The 19,699-nt window shown below is 44.5% G+C and overlaps 2 protein-coding genes across 2 annotated transcripts in view; both read right to left on the bottom strand.

Moving 5' to 3' along the window:
* Positions 1 to 926: 926 nt before the first annotated feature.
* LOC309381358 (uncharacterized protein) overlaps positions 927 to 19,699 on the bottom strand; it is a 69,424-nt gene continuing 50,651 nt past the window's right edge. Inside the window, exons 11-16 of the mRNA XM_081932278.1 lie at positions 12,673 to 12,768; positions 11,870 to 12,100; positions 9,580 to 9,602; positions 8,181 to 8,299; positions 5,010 to 5,042; positions 927 to 2,486 (exon numbers count right to left, since the gene is read on the bottom strand). Coding sequence (XP_081788404.1) covers positions 1,972 to 2,486; positions 5,010 to 5,042; positions 8,181 to 8,299; positions 9,580 to 9,602; positions 11,870 to 12,100; positions 12,673 to 12,768 — 1,017 coding nt within the window. The 3' untranslated portion in view covers positions 927 to 1,971. The remainder of the gene's footprint in view (positions 2,487 to 5,009; positions 5,043 to 8,180; positions 8,300 to 9,579; positions 9,603 to 11,869; positions 12,101 to 12,672; positions 12,769 to 19,699) is intronic.
* LOC309384218 (zinc finger protein RFP-like) lies at positions 14,059 to 14,641 on the bottom strand (the record flags this gene model as incomplete). The annotated part of the gene is made up of 1 exon (XM_081937459.1): positions 14,059 to 14,641. The coding sequence occupies exon 1, from the start codon at positions 14,635 to 14,637 to the stop codon at positions 14,059 to 14,061; it is 579 nt and encodes a 192-aa protein (XP_081793585.1). The 5' UTR covers positions 14,638 to 14,641.

The raw sequence follows: 19,699 nt of genomic DNA, 5'->3' as shown, positions 1-19,699 counted from the left end.
AAGTATCTGAGGAAGAGGAGGCTGCGGACTGAAGGGATATCGTCACCATCCTTCCTGCCTTGGTTCTCGGCACCTTCTTTCCGCCGTCCCCTCGCTGCTGGGAGACCGAGCTCAGCCTGGCCACCTCTCAGGGCGCTGCCTCACCGGCGCTCAGGTGCTCCATTCTCCCCCCTCCGCTTATCAAGTGCAACCATCCGATCTGCCCACCAGTGCCTCTTGTGTCGCAATTGGCTGGGTGCCGGTTGTCCTTGTGCCGCCACTCCTGTCAGGTAGCCCCTCCCTTTCACAAGGCAGCACCTGCTGACACCAGCCGCCGCCGCTCCCCTGGCTCCAAACACTGCCACGCAGGTGTCTTGGTTCCTAAGACCATCGAAAATATGTGTTTTCTGATGGTCTTAGGTGACCCCTGTGAAAGGGTTGTTTGACCCCCAAAGGGGTTGCGACCCATAGGTTGAGAACCGCTGCTGTAAAGCTTAAGGTAAAGGTTTCCCTCACACATATGTGCTAGTCGTTCCCAACTCTAGGGGGCGGTGCTCATCTCCGTTTCAAAGCCAAAGAGTCAGCGCTGTCCGAAGACATCCCCATGGTCATGTGGCCAACATGACTAAACACCGAAGGCGCACGGAACGCTGTTACCTTCCCACCAAAGGTGGTCCCTATTTTTCTACTTGCATTTTTTTACGTGCTTTCAAGCTGCTTATATTGTGTTTAGTACTTCCTAAAGCTAGGGTTTATTCAAATTATGACAATTATGTGTATATTTCAAAGGAAATAAAAAAGTGGTAAGGGAAGGAGGAGAAAAGCAGGGAAAGATTGCGAGAACCTATGTAATCCTTGTGCCAGCGTTCCAAGTAATATACCCATTGAAAGCAGAATTCCGAAACAGGTAGATTCCTCAAAGAACAGTTTTATTGGATACATCATTTTGGCACAACTGGTGAAAACCGTCTCTGAAAGTTCCTGTGGTTTTCACCTAATTAAAAAAGTGAAAGTTCCCCCTTTCCCCAAAACATCAGTCACATGGTCCAATCGAGAGGCTAGCCAGTTGCTTGGGGACTGCTCTCTTCCTCTCTCAGGCACCTGTTAGAATGACCTTGGTTCCCACAGGAAAACATTTTACCTTTTGCTTAAGGTAAAGGTAAATGTTCCCCTCGCACATCTGTGCTAGTTGTTCCCAACTCTACGGGGCGATGCTCATCTCCGTTTCTAAGCCAAAGAGCCAGCGCTGTCCAAAGCTGTCTCCGTGGTCATGTGGCCGGCATGACTAAACACTGAAGGCGCACGGAACACTGTTACCTTCCCACCAAAGATGGTTTCTATTTTTCTACTTGCATTTTTATGTGCTTTTCAACTGCTAGGTTGGCAGAAGCTGGGACAAGTAACAGGAGCTCACTCCATTATGCAGCATTAGGGATTCGAACCACCGAACTGCTGACCTTTCGGATCGACTTTATCTTTATTAAAGATAAAGGTAGTCTTTAATATTGATACACGTGAACACATGACACTAAAACCTATAAAGCTGCTACAGGACATCTCAATGATGGTCAGGCTATTCCTTTATAGATTGATGATTGATTGAGCAATTCCTTCAATTTATAAGGCCACCTAACCACAAGCCACTCAGTGTAGCATCCAACATTACGGAAAGAGCCGAGGTGGTGCAGTGGTTAGAGTGCAGCACTGCAGGCTACTTCAGCTGACTGCTAGCTGCAGTTCGAGTCTCACCAGTTCAAGGTTGACTCAGCCTTCCATCCTTCCGAGATGAGTAAAATGAGGACTCAAGATTGTTGAGTGCAATATGCTGACTCTGTACACCACTTGGAGAGGGCTGTAAAAGCACTATGAAGTGGTATATAAGTCTAAGGGCTGCTGCTAAAGTACAGCGAGCAAACAGCTAAGGAACCTCTGCTTTAAAGCTTGTCAAATAGGGATTTTTTCCCAAAGTTTTGTCTATGGAGGTCCCCTCTTTTAGGGGAGTGTCAGGCAGGCACCATCATCCAAATAGAAACAGGGCCAAAGGGTCTCTCCAACCAAGGAAGCGTCTGAGAATGTATGGAGCAGAGCTGCGGTCCTGGCATCAAAGAAGCTCACTTGTCCCCCTTCGCAGTTGAGAGAGATGCGGATCCTCGTGGGCTCCTCACTCAGGACCAGTTCCGAGCGTGCTGAAGGAGAGAAGATCGTGTGTTTCCCTCCCCATTTCCTAACCTGCCAGTGCCTGGTCTGCCCATCAACATTGATTACGTTCGGTTGCTTTTTGGCAACCCCTACACCCCATCCTGCTGTATCTCCTACCGTAACTTCCCAGAAATGTCTCCCTGTTGAGAACCTCTGATAGCCCAGGACGTAAGGATTATATACAAATCTTATGGGGTCTGGGACAAGATATATTGTTTTAGCTGGCTTATGTCCTTTGACACTTTTTCGATCATCGGAGATGTCCAGGCGGTCAGGATGGGCTGTGTCTGGATCCAGAATTACATTCACTGAAAGTGGGAAAGGAAGGAAGAAGAGCTTCAGCTGCAGGCATGGTTTATTGTGACCAAGATATCAACCCTGCAACCTCCTCTCTGAGTTCGGTTTCTAATCACTCCCTCCAGGAATGGAAGATTCACTGCTTATTTAAACAGCACCTAAGCATTCCCCCTTTTTTTTCCAACCCCTTTATAGTGCTTCATCCCCTTTTAGCATCCCTACACAATTCCCCTTAGCTTCCATCTTGCAGGTGAGAAGAATTGGGTTGGAAGTGAAGAGTGGTTGGCTTTGCCTTCAGCAAGTTCCTGGGAGGACCAAAGCGGGAACAGAAATGGGAGCTTTAATCCAGAGACCAGGCGGACAAGAGGCTGCCATGTTTCAATTCTGAACTGGCGGACTTGGGGCACATGATGGAATGTGAGGAAGTTCTACCCTTTTCCCTACGACAGGCCTGTCAAACTGGCAGCCCATGGGCCGGATATGTCATGTGGAGGCCACGGCCACTATGGCTCCGCAAAGGCAAAAAAATGTCGCCATACGTCACATGACGGGATCAAGTTTGAAACCCATGCTCTACGAGCATCAGGATATCACAAGCATGTACAAAGGGGGGGGAATCTTGCATAGGAAACCTCTACTTTCATCAGTTTTGATGGCCCTCAAGATGGAGACAACCCTAATGTTCCAACTTTGCTATTTGCTTTGACCCAAAGGACCTACCATATTTTTCGGAGTATAAGACGCACCGGAGTATAAGATGCACCAAGGTTTTGAAGAGGCAAATTAAAAAAAAAATAGGTAGGTAGATAGAGGGATAGAGAGGGAGAGCAAGAGAGAGAAATACAGTAGGTAGGTAGGAAGAGAGAGTGAGTAGTTAGGTAGGTAGGTAGGTAGGTAGGTAGGTAGGCAGGTAGGCAGGTAAGCAGGTAGGTAGGTAGGTAGATAAAGGGACAGAGAGAGAAATAGAGAGAGAGAGAAATAAATACAGTAGGTAGGTATGTAGAGGGATGGAGAGAGAGAAATAGAAAGAGATAAAGAGAGAGAAATACAGTAGATAGGTAGGGGGAGAGAGTAGGTAGGTTGGTAGGTAGAGGGATAGAGAGAGAGAAATAGAGACAGAAATACAGTAGATAGGTAGGGAGAGAGAGTGAGTAGTTAGGTAGGTAGGCAGCCAGGCAGGCAGGCAGATAAAGGGATAGAGAGAGAAATAGAGAGAGAGAGAAATATAGTAGGTAGGTAGAGGGATAGAGAGAGAGAAATAGAAAGAGATAAGAGAGAGAAATACAGTAGATAGGTAGGGGGAGAGAGAGTAGGTAGGTTGGTAGGTAGAGGGATAGAGAGAGAGAAATAGAGACAGAAATACAGTAGATAGGTAGGGAGAGGGAGAGAGTAGGTAGGTAGGTAGATAGAGGGGGAGAGAGAGAGAAAAATACAGTAGATAGGTTAGGGAGAGAAAGAGAATAGGTAGGTAGGTAGGTAGGTAGGTAGGTAGGTAGGTAGGTAGATAGAGGGAGACAGACAGAAATACAGTAGGTAGGGAGAGAGAGAGTAGGTAGGTAGGTAGATGTTTCCAGGTGTATTTATCCATGTGCTGGAGAAGGAAATCGCTGACAATCTGCAGCACCTAAGACTTTGTTTCTGCTGGCACAGCACTTGATCAATGTAATTCTCATCAATCAGTTAAAGAGCTTTCCAAAAGGAAAAAAAAAAGTTTTTGCACTCTGCAAACCTCCCAAAAACAGCCTGTCTTTCGTCAAAAAAAATTGCATGCATAGCCTTATGGAGACTTATAGAGTGCTGCTGGGTCTGGAGGGGCCATAAACACCCTCTTTTTTGCTCATTTCTGCCCTCCCCAGCCCCCTGGAGCTCTCTGAAAGCCTCCATAAGGGTATGCATGGCTATTTTGGTGAAGTGGGCAGGGCTTTGGGAGGCAAACAATGCTGTATTCGATGTATAAGATGCACCCAGATTTTCAGCCTCTTTTCTGAGGGGAAAAAAGGTGCGTCTTATACTCCGAAAATACGGTAACTTCTCTGCTCCCAAAGACCTGGTCTCTCACCAACTTATAATCAGGCAGTAAAATCAAGAGGATTCTACATTATTTTCAATACCAGCCCAAAGTTTCCCATTTGTCCAGATATTTCATTCTACACCAAGATTGACTTCAATTATCTAGGTCCGCGATGGCGAACCTATGGCGGCACGCAGAGCCATTTCTGAGGGCACACGAGACGTTGTCCTGTCAGCAACGCCTCGTGTGTTTCCCTGCCCTGAGGGCCCGGAGCAGGGGGGCATTAAATTATAGGGGTGGGCATGCAGGCGGGTCCAATAGTGTGGGCGCGCAGGCTTTTGGTACCCAAGGCGAAAAAGGTTTGCCATCACTGATGTAGGTTATGTTTACTGGATCTTCATAATCTTTAAGGTATCTTATACTTCTTTCATTGCCACTCTATCATGTTTCTCTTTTGAGTTACTGGCATCAGAGCTTAAAACAGCAAGCGACTGAGATTCTTTTAAATTCTTATAATATTTACCCTTCTGTAGATGAAGTCCACTTTTCAGAGTATCTGGGGAAGAAAAAGGGAGGGATTCAGCATCTCATCACTGGAATTGGAGCAACTGAAGGGCCTCCCTACAAATAGCTTGATTTCCTTTTCTTGGACTCAAATAAGGGAATAAGAAATAAGCTACAAGCAAGAATGTCAGTGTGTGTGTGTGTGTGTGTGTGTAAAAGAAGCAGACATTATGATCTCAGGAACTTTTAAAATATAAAATACATATTTAAAATACATTGCTCACCGAGCCTTCGTTAGCCACTGCTAACATCGTCAGAGTGTAAAAGCCATTAAAGAGATATCTGCCTTCATACAATGTGCACTGACCTGGGGGGGTATCCCGAATGTGCCAAGCCGCAGGAGCTGGGGGGCGGGCAGAGCGCCACATGGCTTGGTGCCTTAGGGATTCTCTTAGGTCAGTGAATGGTGCTCTGCCCGGCTGGAGACAGGGTTTGCCGGATGACTGCTCATGAGCATGGTCACCTCATGGCTGCTTCGCCCGAGGCTGTGCCCGGCTCTCCGGGAGCCCGCTCACAAGAGAGCAGCCACCCGGCAACCCCAAAACAATAAGCCCTCCCCCTCTAATAAGCCCAAGGCCATATTTCGTGGGTCAAAAAAATATAAGACCCTGTTGTATTTTCGGGAAAACACGGTATATCCACCAATGACTATATATCCGTGATGGCGAACCTATGGCACACGTGCCATCATATCAGTCGACACGTGAGCCGTTGCCCAAGCTCGGCTCCAGCATGTATGCGCATGCTGACCAGCTGATTTTTGGCTGGCCCAGCCATGCTGCCTTCCCCTTCCCAGGAGTCTCCACGCGATGCCAGGTAAGTACAGGGCTTGCACGGAGGCTCTGGGAGGGCATTGCCAGCCTCCGGAGAGCCTCCGGGGGTTGGGGGAGGCTGTTTTCGCCCTCCCCAGTCTCCAAGAAAGTTGTGCGCGCATGCGTGGGGTGGGGGTGGGGCGTCACGGGCACATGCACAGGGGGCTCAGCGCAGGGGGGCATTAAATGATGGATGTGGGCATGGGACCGCGCGCAAGCATGCAGGAGCCGCACAATACGCACATGCTTTTGGCGCCCAAGGCGAAAAAGGTTTGCCATCACTGCCATATATACGTATACAGGTAGTCCTCTGTGTATATTCCATATACAGGTAGCCCTCAACTTACAACAACGCAATGACCATTCAAAGTTACAATGGCACAGAAAAAAGTGACATATGACCGGTTCTCACGCTCATGACCACTTCAGCATCCGCACCGTCACATGATCAAAAGTCGGGCACTTGGCAACCAGCTTGTATATACGATGTTGCAGCATCCTATGGTTTTAGGATTGTCCTCTGCAACCTTCCTGGGTGGCTTAACTGCCGTGATTTTCTTAACAAGTGTGGCAAAAAAAAGTTTGTAATATTGGGCATAACTAACTTAAGAACTGTCTTTCTAAGCAATGGAAATTTTGGGCTCAGCTATGTCCATAAGCCCCTTCTCATGGATTACTGCCTTGTTGTGGCGAAGGGGCTTGCGCAGCTCAATGAAGCGATGAGCTATGCCGTGCAGGGCCACCCAAGACGGACAGGTCGTAGCAGAAAGATCTGACAAAATGTGATCCATTGGACAAGGAAATGGCAACCCACTCCAGTATGTTTGCCATGAAAATCCCATGGACAGCGTTGTCCATAGGGTCGTGATGGGTCGGACACGACTTCGCAACTAACAACAACAATGTCCATAAGCCAAGGATTACCTGTATACAATCCATTATATTTAGTGGAAACTTTTTCTGCTTCCCTGGTGATCAGTGAATATGGATTTGGGAAATAAAAGAATACAGATAGTCCTTCACTTACAAGCAAAACGGAGCCCAGAATTTACATTGCCAAGTGAGAAAGTTGTTAAATGAGTTTTAGCCCATTTTATGACTTTTCCTTCCACATTTGTTAAGTGAATCACTGCAGTTATTAAATTGGTAGCCTGGTTGTTGAGTGAATCTAGCTTCCCGTTTGACTTTGCTTGCCAGAATATCGCAAAAGACGATCACGTGACCCTGGGAAACTGCAATCGTGATAAGTATGAACCAATTGTCAAGCATCCGAATGTAAGTCAAAAGACTCTAGGGATGCTGCAACTGTTATAAAGTGTGAAAAATGGTCATAAGTCACTTTTTTCAGTGCTGTTCTAACTTTGAATGGTCACTAAATGAAGTGGTAAGTCGAGGACCACCTGTAAATGGTCAACTATGAGTAGCTGATAGTTCCCAGTTTTAGGTAGCACATCTAGTAACTGTGAGAGGGATCTTAAGAGTCCTAGTGGACAACCATTTAAATATGAGCCAGCAGTGTGCAGCAGCTGCCAAAAAAGCCAACACAATTCTAGGCTGCATCAACCTAGGGATAGAATCAAGATCACGTGAAGTGTTAATACCACTTTATAATGCCTTGGTAAGGCCACACTTGGAATACTGCATTCAGTTTTGGTCGCCACGATGTAGAAAAGATGTGGAGACTCTAGAAAGAGTGCAGAGAAGAGCAACCAAGATGATTAGGGGACTGGAGACTAAAACATATGAAGAACGGTTGCAGGAACTGGGTATGTCTAGCTTAAGAGAAAGAAGGACTAGGGGAGACATGATAGCAGCGTTCCAATATCTCAGGGGTTGCCACAAAGAAGTGGGAGTCAAACTATTCTCCAAGGCAACTGAGGGTAGAACAAGAAGCAATGGGTGGAAACTAATCAAAGAGAGAAGCAACTTAGAACTGAGGAGAAATTTCCTGACAGTTAGAACAATTAATCAGTGGAACAGCCTCCGGAAGTTGTGAATGCCCCAACACTGGAAGTCTTTAAGAAGATGTTGGATAGCCATTTGTCTGAAACGGTATAGGGTTTCCTGCCTAGGCGGGGGGTTGGACTAGGTCCCTTCCAACTCTGCTATTGTATTATATTGTATCTTTAACGAGAGAAACCAGAAAACCCCTGTTGGTGCCAAGACACAAGGCCTTTCCCCAGAGAAATGGGGGTGTCTCTTCCGCTGATTCTGAAATTGATCCCTCTTTGATCTCCCTGACACCGACCTAGAATCTTTCTTGGATGCTCTGGGATCAAAATGTCATCCAGCGTAAAACCTCGACAGCTGTTTTTTACCTCTCAGTTTTTTCATGGCACTTTTCAGAAGCACAGTCATATCACTGTGATTCCAGATTGTCCATTTCGGCTCTAGAAGTAAATCCTCCAGATTCTCATATGTTTCCTTAGCCTGGTACCTGGCAAGACAAAAGAACATTGTTTATCATCCTGCCAATGGAAGCAGCTTTCTAAAACATCAGATGGTGGTTGAGGATTGGCTGTCTACAGGATCCAATCTGAATGGGTCACTGGGACAAGGAGGTTTATTCTTCCAAACTTTTGGACTCATGCTGGAGCCCATCCTCAGGGAACTTCTCTCTCCCTCTCCCTCTCCCTCTCCCTCTCCCTCTCCCTCCCTCCCTCCCTCCCTCCCTCCCTCCCTCCCTCCCTCTCTCTCTCTCTCTCTCTCTCTCTCTCGAATGTGTGCTTTGAGCTGTTCTAGACATTTTGTTTATGTGGTGCCTCTGTTGCTTTTAATCATTAAGTGGGGTCTTGATGCCCAGCTATTAAATCATTGATTGTCATTTTTTTGTATTGCCCCGTCCTCATATCCTAAGTACCCTTTAAACTGGTGGTAAATCAGCACTCCTGTTGACTGACAAAGGGCCCTGTTTCTTGTCATTTCTTTGGCTAGCCATTCAAATATGGGCACTATGGCGATTCAGTGGATCCTGGCCCAAAACTGCACTCATCCACCTTCATCAAGCTAAGCAAGATATCTAGTAGTGGCCACTTCAGTTTTCAACTCCCTCCACTTTACAATTATTGTGGATCCCTTGGGGGGGGGGGGAATAATGGATTGTATTTTACCAAATTTGAAAATGGCTAATATGGGTGAGATAGGTAATCAACCTAGAAGATGGGTATAACACACAAACTGATCTTGATGGATTAAAAGTGATGGAATGAAATTTAATAGAGATGAATGCAGTTACAAGTAGCCCTCAGTTTATGACTATTTGTTAGCAACCTGTTACAACGTCTCTTAAAAAACTGACTTACAACCCTTTTCACATCTGTCACAGTGTCCCTGTAATCACAATTTGGGTGCTTGGCAACGGACATGTATTTATGATAGTTGCATTACTTGAAAGAGCTTACATCCTACAATGACACCTTTAAAACTATCAAATATCTGTGTCTTATTGGGAAGGACTCAATAGGTGGATAAAAATGCCAAATTCAATCTAAACATCTGGCTGACTGTGAAACCAACCATAATAATTAATTGTATCAAATATTGCTAATTATATTGTGTTGAAGTTATTTGAGGAAATAACTAAAAAGCCCTGAAAATACTGTACGTAACCTTTACATTCAAATACTGCTAAATAGAAAAAGAACTTTCCAAAATAGGAAAACTGCTGGAGGAGCTGCTGATCCCTGAGACTGTAAAGAAAAGGGTGGATTTACTTACTTCTTCAAGATGCCTCCAATGTCCTAAAATATAAAGACGAACCATTGAAAGACGAACCTATGCATAAAATTAAAATCTTACATTCACAAAATACATGAATTGAACGTCTGGACAATCAGACACTAACAGACATATAAAGTACTTACATTTATTTAATTTTTAAAAAACCCATTCCTCTTTTTTCCCAAACAGTTCAACCTCTTTTAGAGAGGTATTGTTTTTACGTTCTTGTCTAAGAAAAATTATACCCCAGTTGAATCCAACACAATTACAATATTGGAAAAACGAAATAGTCCATCAATAGGATAAAAAAAATCCCCTGCATTTATACTTCCAGAATCAAGGCCCTTTGGAAAATCCAGGCGGTTATAATATTTTGTAGGAGGTCATCAGTGTTGGGTTTCTCCTCGCCCTGGAGTTTAAGCGGAGGGGGAGACCCTAAAAATAATACCCACCACATCCCCTAATAGGTTAATAGGAACCTCAAATTGTGAAAAATAAAGAGAGACAGTGACCAGAACTTTGAATTCTTGCTTTTCAAATGGGCTGCTTTTTCTGAATTACATTATGTATCCCTAATATTAGCCATTATAGGTAGTCCTCGACTTTCAACAATTCATTTCGTGACCATTCCAAGTTACAACAGCACTGAAAATACTGACTTAGGACCATTTTTCACCCTTAAGACTGTTGCAGCATCCCCATGGTCACGTGATCAAAAGGCAGCCGCTTGGAAACTGATTCATATTTATGACGGTTGCAGTGTCCCAAGGATCATGTGACCATAATTTGTGTCCTTCTGACAAGCAAAGTCAATGGGGAAGCTGTATTATTTTAATAACCGGGTTAGCAACTTAAACCCTGCAGTGATTCACTTAACAAGTGGCAAGAAAGGTTGTAAAATAGGGCCAGATTCATTTAACAACTGTTTCGCTTAGCAGTAAGAATTTCTGGCTAAATTGTGGTCATAAGTCAAGGATTACCTCTACTCTTCATACCATCCAGAAGAATGGATGGAAAAATTGACTGCTTTCATTAGATATGGAGGTTTGTTTCCACTTAGAAACTGCTTCTGAACTTTTTGTTCGAGGAAAATAAAAAGAACTCTTCATGCTTGACATTGCTTATTAGACTAATTTTTTTTGATAGACATGGCTAATAATTATTAAAGATGTAAAAGTAAAAAGTTGAGGCTGTAATTTTATTTTATATTATATACTGTGCTAAAAAATGTTGGAAGTCAATGCTTCTCCCCCCCTTTATTCTACACTTCTTTCCCATTCTTATCCCTCTCCATTTTCCTATTTTCTTTATTTTAATACAATACAATACAATAGCAGAGTTGGAAGGGACCTTGGAGGTCTTCTAGTCCAACCCCCTGCCTAGGCAGGAAACCCTATACCATTTCAGACAAATGGCTATCCAACATCTTCTTAAAGACTTCCAGTGTTGGAGCATTCACAACTTCCAGAGGAAAGTTGTTCCATTGATTAATTGTTCTGTCAGGAAATTTCTCCTCAGTTCTAGGTTGTTTCTCACCTTGATTAGTTTCCACCCATTGCTTCTTGTTCTGCCCTCGGGTGCCTTGGAGAATAGTTTGACTCCCTCTTCTTTGTGGCAACCCCTGAGATATTGGAACACTGCTATCATGTCTCCCCTAGTCCTTTCTTTTCATTTGTACCTTTTTCCAGTATAATTTCAAATAAATTTGGGTGTGGGGGAGAGTCAAAAAGAGTATTCTGTGGAAGGGATAAAACAGTCTATTCCATTTCATCACTGATACAAAACTCTATACACCACTCTGTAAACCATGATACAAAAAAGAGGCTCTAGAAAGAATGCAGAGAGGAGCAGTAAAGATGATAAGGGCTCTGGACACCAAAAAGTACAATGAATGGCGAAGGGAACTGTATGCTTGGCCTAATGAAGAGAAGGCTTAGGAGAGACACAATAGCCATCTTCCAATACTTGAAAGGCTCTCATAGGGAAAAGGGCATTGATTTACCCTCCATACCACCTGCAGGCAAGACAAGAGGCACAGGGTGGAAGGTCATCACAAGGAGATCCAATGTAAAATAAGGAAGAATTTCCTGACAGTGAGAATTATTAATCAATGGAACAGCTTCCCTCTCAGAGTTCTCGGTGGTCCATCACTAGAGGATTCCAATAACAGTTTGGACAACAATTTTTTTCAAGATTGTATAAGGGACTATAGTATAAGGATTGGACTAGAAGACCTCCAAGGTCCCTTCCAGCCCTAGGATTCTATGATCTCCACTTCCTGCCTGACCTGTAAGAGTTTGCTGGCTGGTTGCTGAAGCTTCTCTTCTATCTCCTGGATGAGATGGTCAAGAGAGCAGAGTTCCTCCATGTGCTTGGCCAAACCTTTCTCCTTTCTTCCAATAATATCCTTCTCTGTTTCTTCCATTCTAGTCAATAGAAGCTTCTCCTGTCCTTCTAACCAGAGTTGTAGCTCTCTGAATTCAGACACTACATTTTTTTTCTCTTTTTCTACGAGGTCCTAGAACAAGATGACAGAAAGAACAAAAGGCATATTTTTATTTTACTTTAATTATGTTTACGTAATTATTTTTATTGTTATAACAGATTCCCTGAAGAATCCAGAAATGAGATGGGAGAATTTCCTAGGGAGAAAAAAAAAACTCTTTTGACACCAATAAATGGGCGGAGGGGGGATTTCTAAAAAGAAAAAAAAAGGCTCCAGTTTAAATGATCTCTCATGAAACCTTTCTTGACAATCAGGGATTCCAAAAAAAGGAGAGAGAGAAATATTTGACTTCACAATGTTTTCCATAAGATGAAATATGGTTGCAATAATTTATTAAGCAGACCAAACCCATTGCATAAAACACAGCTCATGGGACAGGTGCACTTAAACCCAACTGTGACTCATTCAGCCAATGGTGACATCTAAATCCCCAGATTAAGACCAAGTTCTCTGCCCTAACACCGTCTTTATCTTGACTCTCCTTTAACTTGTACTTACAAACAGGCTGCCTAGTATTAAAGGTGGTGGATGGGGTTCTCCTTCCTATTAACGCAGAAGTTCCTCACCTTTGGATCCATACTTACAAGCATCTCCTGCACTTTTTCCTCTGTGTCTCTTTTGTATGTAGCTATCTTTTCTTTCTGCTCCTTCTGAGCCTTCAGGCAATCCTCCACCTTCATCTGAAGAGAAAATACAAGTTTTGAGTTTCTTTTCCATAAAGAATTACATCGGACGGAAGACACAGTTAGAAGATATATTAAGAGCCAAGGTGGTGTAGTGGTTAGAGTGCAGTACTGCAGGATACTTCAGCTGACTGCCAGCAGTTCGGCAGTTCAAATCTCACAGGTTGAAGGTTGAGCTCAGCCTGCCATCCTTTGGAGGTGGGTAAAATGAGGACCCAGATTGTAGGGGGCAATATGCTGACTCTGTAAACCTCTTAGAGAGGGCTGTAAAGCCCTGTGAAGCGGTATATAAGTCTAAGTGCTATCGCTGTTGCTATATGCAACCATCATGAACACATGGCAGTTGGCAAGGGCCCAAATTTTGATCACATGACCACCGAATGCTGCAATGGTCATAAGTGTGAAAACGGTCATAAGTCACTTTTTTCAATGGTGTTGTAACTTTGAACGGTCACAAAATGGTTGTACGTCAAGAAGACAGATGTAAATCTGTCTTCAAAAAATTACAGGAACAGATGTGAAGGTTTCGGGTTGGAATTAGAGACGTTTGTTAAAGGAATGATGGAGGCAGAAAGTTGCAGATGAATATAATAAGACCAGTAATGAATGGTGGGACACTACTACCTAGCAACAAAAAGTTACAAGTAAAAAGGATTTCATTAGAAGAATTCTAGCTAAGACACATAGACGAAAACTTTCGTAACTTCTAGTTTATTATAATAATAAAATACACAGCTCTTTTGAAAAGAAATCTTATTAGTATAAATATGCAATATATCAAGGAGGAGAATAGAATAGAATAGAACAGAATAGAATAGAATAGAATAACAGAGTTGGAAGGGACCTTGGAGGTCTTCTAGTCCAACCCCCTGCTCAGGCAGGAAACCCTGTATCATTTCTGACAAATGGTTGTCTTATTTCTTCTTCCAATGTTGAAGCAATCACAACTTCTGGAGGCAAGCTGTTCCACTGATTAATTGTTCTAACTGTCAGGAAATTTCTCCTTAATTCTAAATTGCTTCTCTCCTTGATTAGTTTCCACCCATTGCTTCTTGTCCTGCCCTCAGGTGCTTTGGAGAATAGCTTGACTCCCTCTTCTTTGTGGCAAACCCTGAGATATTGGAAGACTGCTATCATGTCTCCCCTAGTCCTTCTTTTCATTAAACTAGATATACCCATTGATTCTTAGGGTGTTAACTTCCTTAATCTGAACTATATAAAATTTGTATTTGCATTTGGTTTGAGGTCTTTGCACCTTTAGCTGCTGAGATCTTTTGATGAAGTACTTCAATAAAAGCTCCTTGAACCACATCTCCAATCTGGTTCTGATTGGCATCTGCGCCAGGCTAAACCCAATTTGCAGACAACAGAGGAAGCAAGTGAATTAGTCGAAGGGTCGCCAGGAAGGATCTGGACGCCCCTCCGCAGCGATTCCTCCTGGCTGACTCCTACCTGGTATTCCTGGAAAGCCTCCTCCGCAGGGATCACCGAGTGGCCCTCGTGCTCTTTGGATCGGTCGCAGACCAGGCAGATGAGGGTCTCGTGGTCCTTACAAAAGAGCTTGAGGGGCTCCCGGTGCTTCGGGCAGAAGCTCCCTCCTTCCTCGCCCCAAATCCCTCCACATCGCCTGGCCTCCTCCAGCACCCGCGCCAACTGCCTGTTGGGGAGGAGGCTGCGGGGCGCGAAAGTCTGTCTGCACTGGGGGCAGGAAGCCTCCGATTCCGACGTCCCCCAACTGCGGGTCAGGCAGTCCCGACAGAAGTTGTGGCCGCACTGCGGGATGAGCACGGGGTCCTGGAAAAAGTCCAGGCAAATGGAGCAAGTGGCTTCTTCCAGGAAATCCTGCAAGGACCCTTCGGTCGCCATCTCCGCCTCCTCCGCCGAGAGAAAGAAAATGAAAATTAAGTTTCGTTTCTTTTCCTGCAGATCAGGTGACCTTTGAGCTCTGCCCAGGAGAGAATCCGAGATGGATTCTGGTTGTGGTTAGTTTCGGTGACTTTTTAAAGGAAAAAGAGAGTATTTTGAAAAGAACAACTTGGAGAGAAGCAAACATTCCCAGGACGGATCCCTGATCAATTATTATTGGCCCAATCAAGTCGTTAAAAGTGGAGGGGGTTTAAAAGTGGGGGGGGGGGGTTAAAAACTGGGGAGAAGCAAATATTCTTGGGTGGGACTCCCAATAGATTACGAATCCAAATATCCTGCTAGAGGGAAAAATATTTAAATCCCCTGGGGAGAAAGAAACATCCATGGGACAGATTCTCCATCAATTATTATTGAGTCAGCCAATTGTTAAATGGGAAAATGCTTTTTTTTAAAAAATAGCAGGAAGGAAACATTTATGGGACAGAATGAAGTAAAGCTGTCATGGAAGAAACTGGGAGAACCCCTTGATAAAACCCCAAAACCAATGCTGCAATTGATGGGATGTCTCAGAGATAAAGGAGAACTAGACATTATAATCCTTTCTCTAACTTCTCATATGACTGTCTGGTAGAGGAAGACTTGCTTGGACTGTCCCTTTCCCTGCCCGCCAATCAGAAAATGGATCCGGAAAAGCTTTAAAACTTGGCAAAGACTGCCTTGCAGAGTGTGGAATATGTAGAATGTGGAATGGGAGCATTTGCTGGATGGAAACCTTCAGGTTTGACCAATGAGGTGCCTCTTAAGGCAAAGGATGGATGGAAAAAGTGATTGGTAGCCTCAGGCCAACTTACGACATGGAGATGGGGGGGGGAGTTTCTGGTGGGTGGAGAACATCTTATAAGCCCTTTGTTCAAGGGCTTTTGGTGTAGACTTGATGACAATGGGACATGGACACTCCCAAACCCCTTTCTTTATCTTGCTGTTGTCCCCAGTTCGGGTCTGAGCCTGGTCCCGAATCCAATGGACGCCAGACACAATGTGCAGGTTTTCTGATTGCTTTTTATTGGAGTACTCCATGTGGAAAGTTATCACCCAGCCCTCTCCCAGAAAAAATGAAATATCCTAGGAAATATTGAAAAGGCGGAATATTACATTTCCCTGGATGTGAAAAGGAAGAAACATGTTTTAAATTGAGAATAGCTCCTTGTAGCTTCCTGCCCCCACCCACTTTGTCAATGGGCCATTAAGAAGGCCAAGCCAGTCCCTTTACATAATAAAGAGTTCTCCCCTTCAGCTCCAGGGGGATGGGATTAAGGCATGATAATATTGGCCCTTTACCCAACTCATGGCATCTGAGAACTCAACCAAACCTGGATTCAAAACGCAGCCTAGAAAGTTGCCCCTGCATGGCCCCATGGGAGCCTGACAACCAATCAGAAGACAAGCTCAAGATCAAAGGCCAGAGAGGGCATAAAACCAGGGACTCAGCATCTCAGTCCTCCTTTCTCTTCTTCCCAACATTGAAGCATGTGATCACCTTTTCTATTCAGGACTCAGGCCATGTGGTTCTGCCCACCATTAAACCATCTTTCCAAGCAGCCTCCATGTCTCCAGTGTCTTTTTCCCCACTTGGAGCCGAACCCAGAAGGACATTTCTTTCAACACAAGGAAAAGGGTTCCTGGTCAAAAGGCCAAGAGCCAAGAACAAAGGATTAGGAAAGCTTTATACATTTTCACTAAAGGAGAAGGTGGGACAAGGTGAGATAACAAGAAATATCATTGAATAAACATTTTAGTAATAATTCTACAATTTGTTCTCTTGGTCTCTAGCTGTCCCTATTCCTAAGCCTTGGCTAATGAATGCCCCGGGAGTTACCTAATACACGTTTCATTTGATGCAGGCCATCTCTATTCCTAACTTTTAGCTGAGGTCTGCAAGTTGTCTAATTCTTGTTACTTTTATCAACTTTCTAACTACCCATAATTGCTACAAGCTTTACACATTCATGTTTCCTGTTGATAAGCATTCTTTGTTCTTGACAGACAGACAAACACGCATCCCAATTACAGGCTTCCTGATTTACTTTCAAGTGTGTGCCGTGACCTTGCTTTAGCAGCCAGCCCATCATCTCCATTTCGGAGGTGGCACCTCATTAATGGAATGTCCTCTCCAGAGACCCTCAGTTGGCATCAAAGGTGGCTTCATTTTGGCACCAGGTGAAGACCTCTCTGTCTTCTGTGTTGGAAGGAAGGAAGGAAGGAAGGAGGGAGGGAGGGAGGGAGGGAAGGAAGGAAGGAAGGAAGGAAGGAAGGAAGGAAGGAAGGAAGGAAGGAAGGAAGGAAGGAAGGAAGGCACCACTGATATGACTGAGGCTACTATGGTAGTAACTAAACAGATTTAGGGTCTGGAAACTATAGAGACCTAATTTCCATAACATTCACATCTAAATCTCTTTTTAATATCCTATATTTCTGTTGCAGAAAAACCTTCAACCTAGGAAGGTTTAACATTGTATCATCTAGTGACTGATGTGGAACCTATGGCACGCACCCAAAGTGGCACGCAAAGCCATGTCGCCTGGCATGCGCGTGGCACCCATTCCTCTTTCAGGTTTCTGGCACACATGCGTATACAATGATCAGCTGGCCTTTGCACAGGTGGCAGTGCCGGAAAACGGAACACCTGGTCTTCCATTTTCCGGCGCATACATGCGTGCTGCCCATCTGATCATCACACGCCAGAAACCGGGAGACTAGCTGGCCAGTGTGCCTGCCTGGAAAACAGAAGTTCATTTCCCACCACACACAAGCCCACTGGGCAGCTCCTCTTCCGGGTTGTGGCCCCAAAAAGCACGCATGCGAATGCGAAACTCGCATATGCTCCCTTTTCCGCGCTCGGTGCAGAAAAGGTTTGCCATCACTGATCTATTGTGTTAAAGGAAGCTACTGAATAGCAAAATCCTATCATCTAATTTTTTAAAGTCTGTATTCTGGCAAGTAAAATCACTCAACACATTTTTCTATAACTGGCTGTAGCATCATTTTTTACATTAATTGACACTCTGAGCTAACAATTCTGTTCCTAACTAAGTGTTTGTGCTGGGCTGAAAATAGGAAGATTTTTTATTAGCAGATCAATTCCTCACAATCTACATAAAAGGAATTAAATTCTGTTCAGTTTCATCACCATTGAAAAACACTCTGAACTTAGTCTAGTGATTTATTTACAGTTCCTCGTTGGTTCCGTTTATCTGATGAAAACGATTGACTAGCATTCTTGGAGCTGTAGCTCTTAAGTAAAAGAAACTTTAAATCTTCCAGGTAGAAGCCATGTCAAACCACCCTCATGCTGCCAAGTAAATTGCACGGACATGTTCATATTAGCAGGATTTGAATACAACTCAGTAAAGTAGTTTATTTTTTTCCTACTTCTGCAAACCCTTTCAATGATTTGTAAGTGGGTCTGTGAGAAACTTCATTTTATTTTCAAGGAATTATTATTCAAGGAATTATTATTATTATTATTATTATTATTATTATTATTATTATTATTATTATTATTATTATTATTATTTCTACCCCTAAGCTCATAAGTCCCATTTAGGTCAAGAGGTATTTTCCTCCCTTGCAACCATACTTACAAGCTCAGGTAAACTTACCTGAACTGCATGTGGCTGGGCCAACTAAACAAAGGCTGTGTGTCAGGTCCTTCAACTTTGCAGGCCTAATTTTCCAAGACAAACTTACTGCCAAACTGCCTCTAAAATTCACTTCTGGCCTCTCCTCCCCAATAGCTCCACCCACATTTCCTCCCTCCCTAATCCCCTCCCCCCCCAAAAAAAAGAAGGGGAGCGACCTTCCCATTGCTAGCCAATCCCATTTTCCCTTTGATTCTCACAGACCCCTCCTTCAAAGGCCCTGCTCCCCCTCAAGCAGGGAGATGCTGCAAAGCAGGAACAACCGTAGGGGGACTCAACAATGGAAGATCAGTGACTCTCAAGTTGGCATCTGTGAAGTCACATAATAAGCATTTTAACATTTCTCTCTTTTCATGTATATGCATTAAAGTGTCTTATGACAGTGTTTCACACTTATGACCGTTGCAGCATCCTCATGATTACTTGATCAAAATTCAGTCGCTTGGCAATTGCCTCGTATTTACGACGGTTGCAGGGTCCCCGAGTCATGTGATCAACCTTTGTGATCTTCTGCCAAGCAAAGTCAATGGGGAAGCCGGATTCACTTAGCAACCATTTGGCTAGCTTAACAACTGCAGTGATTCACTTAACAACTATGACGAGAAAGGCCGTCATGTAGCGCTATCCCCAAAAGGGTCGCTGGGGTCCTGGTTCCCCTAGCCCCCTTTTCCAACCATCCAGGCTCCTTCCCCTGCTTCAGTCCATTCCTTGTGGCTCCCACTCCACTCTGCTCCCTTTGCTCAGGCACCTCCACTTTCCTGGCTCAGCTGGACTCTGCCGTCTTCTCCTTCCAGCCAGTCCCCTCTGGAGTCTCCTCTCAGCAGGCGGATCACACGGTTGGGTGGTGGTCAGATGGCCAGTCGGCCTTTCTTCCTCTTCCTCCTCTCTCTCTCCTGCTGCTGCTCTTGCTGGTCTCTCCTACCATTGCCTCTGCTCCTCCCTTGATTCCCCTGCTTGCCTCCCTTTCTCTCCTCCTCCTCCTTTCCCCACACACCGTTCCCGTTCTCCACTTTCCCTCGCTCCATTCTCCCCCTTTCCTCAACCTATCTTCATGCGCCACTTTCCCCTCCCCTCAAGGTGGGGTGGAGGCCAGGTGAGCCAGGAGGCCCCACTTCCCTTCTCCCCCCCCCAAACAGACTCACCTACCCCTCTTTCTCTATCCCCTGCACTCCTCCTCTTTCCTGCCAAAACCTCTTCATTCCATTCTTCCCCCATGGTTCAATTAAAATGGGGCAAAGCTCACTTAACAGCTGCCTCGCTTGGTAGCAGAAATTTGGGGCTCAATTGTAAGTCCAGGACTACCTGTATTAGGTATGTTCCTTAGGATTCCTCATTTGCTCCTTTGCCAACAGCAACTCCTCAAT

Source organism: Natrix helvetica (genome assembly GCF_964273705.1).
Source record: "Natrix helvetica genome assembly, chromosome: 1".
NCBI classification, from domain to species: Eukaryota; Metazoa; Chordata; class Lepidosauria; order Squamata; family Natricidae; genus Natrix; species Natrix helvetica.
This window is presented reverse-complemented; position numbering and strand designations above follow the sequence as displayed.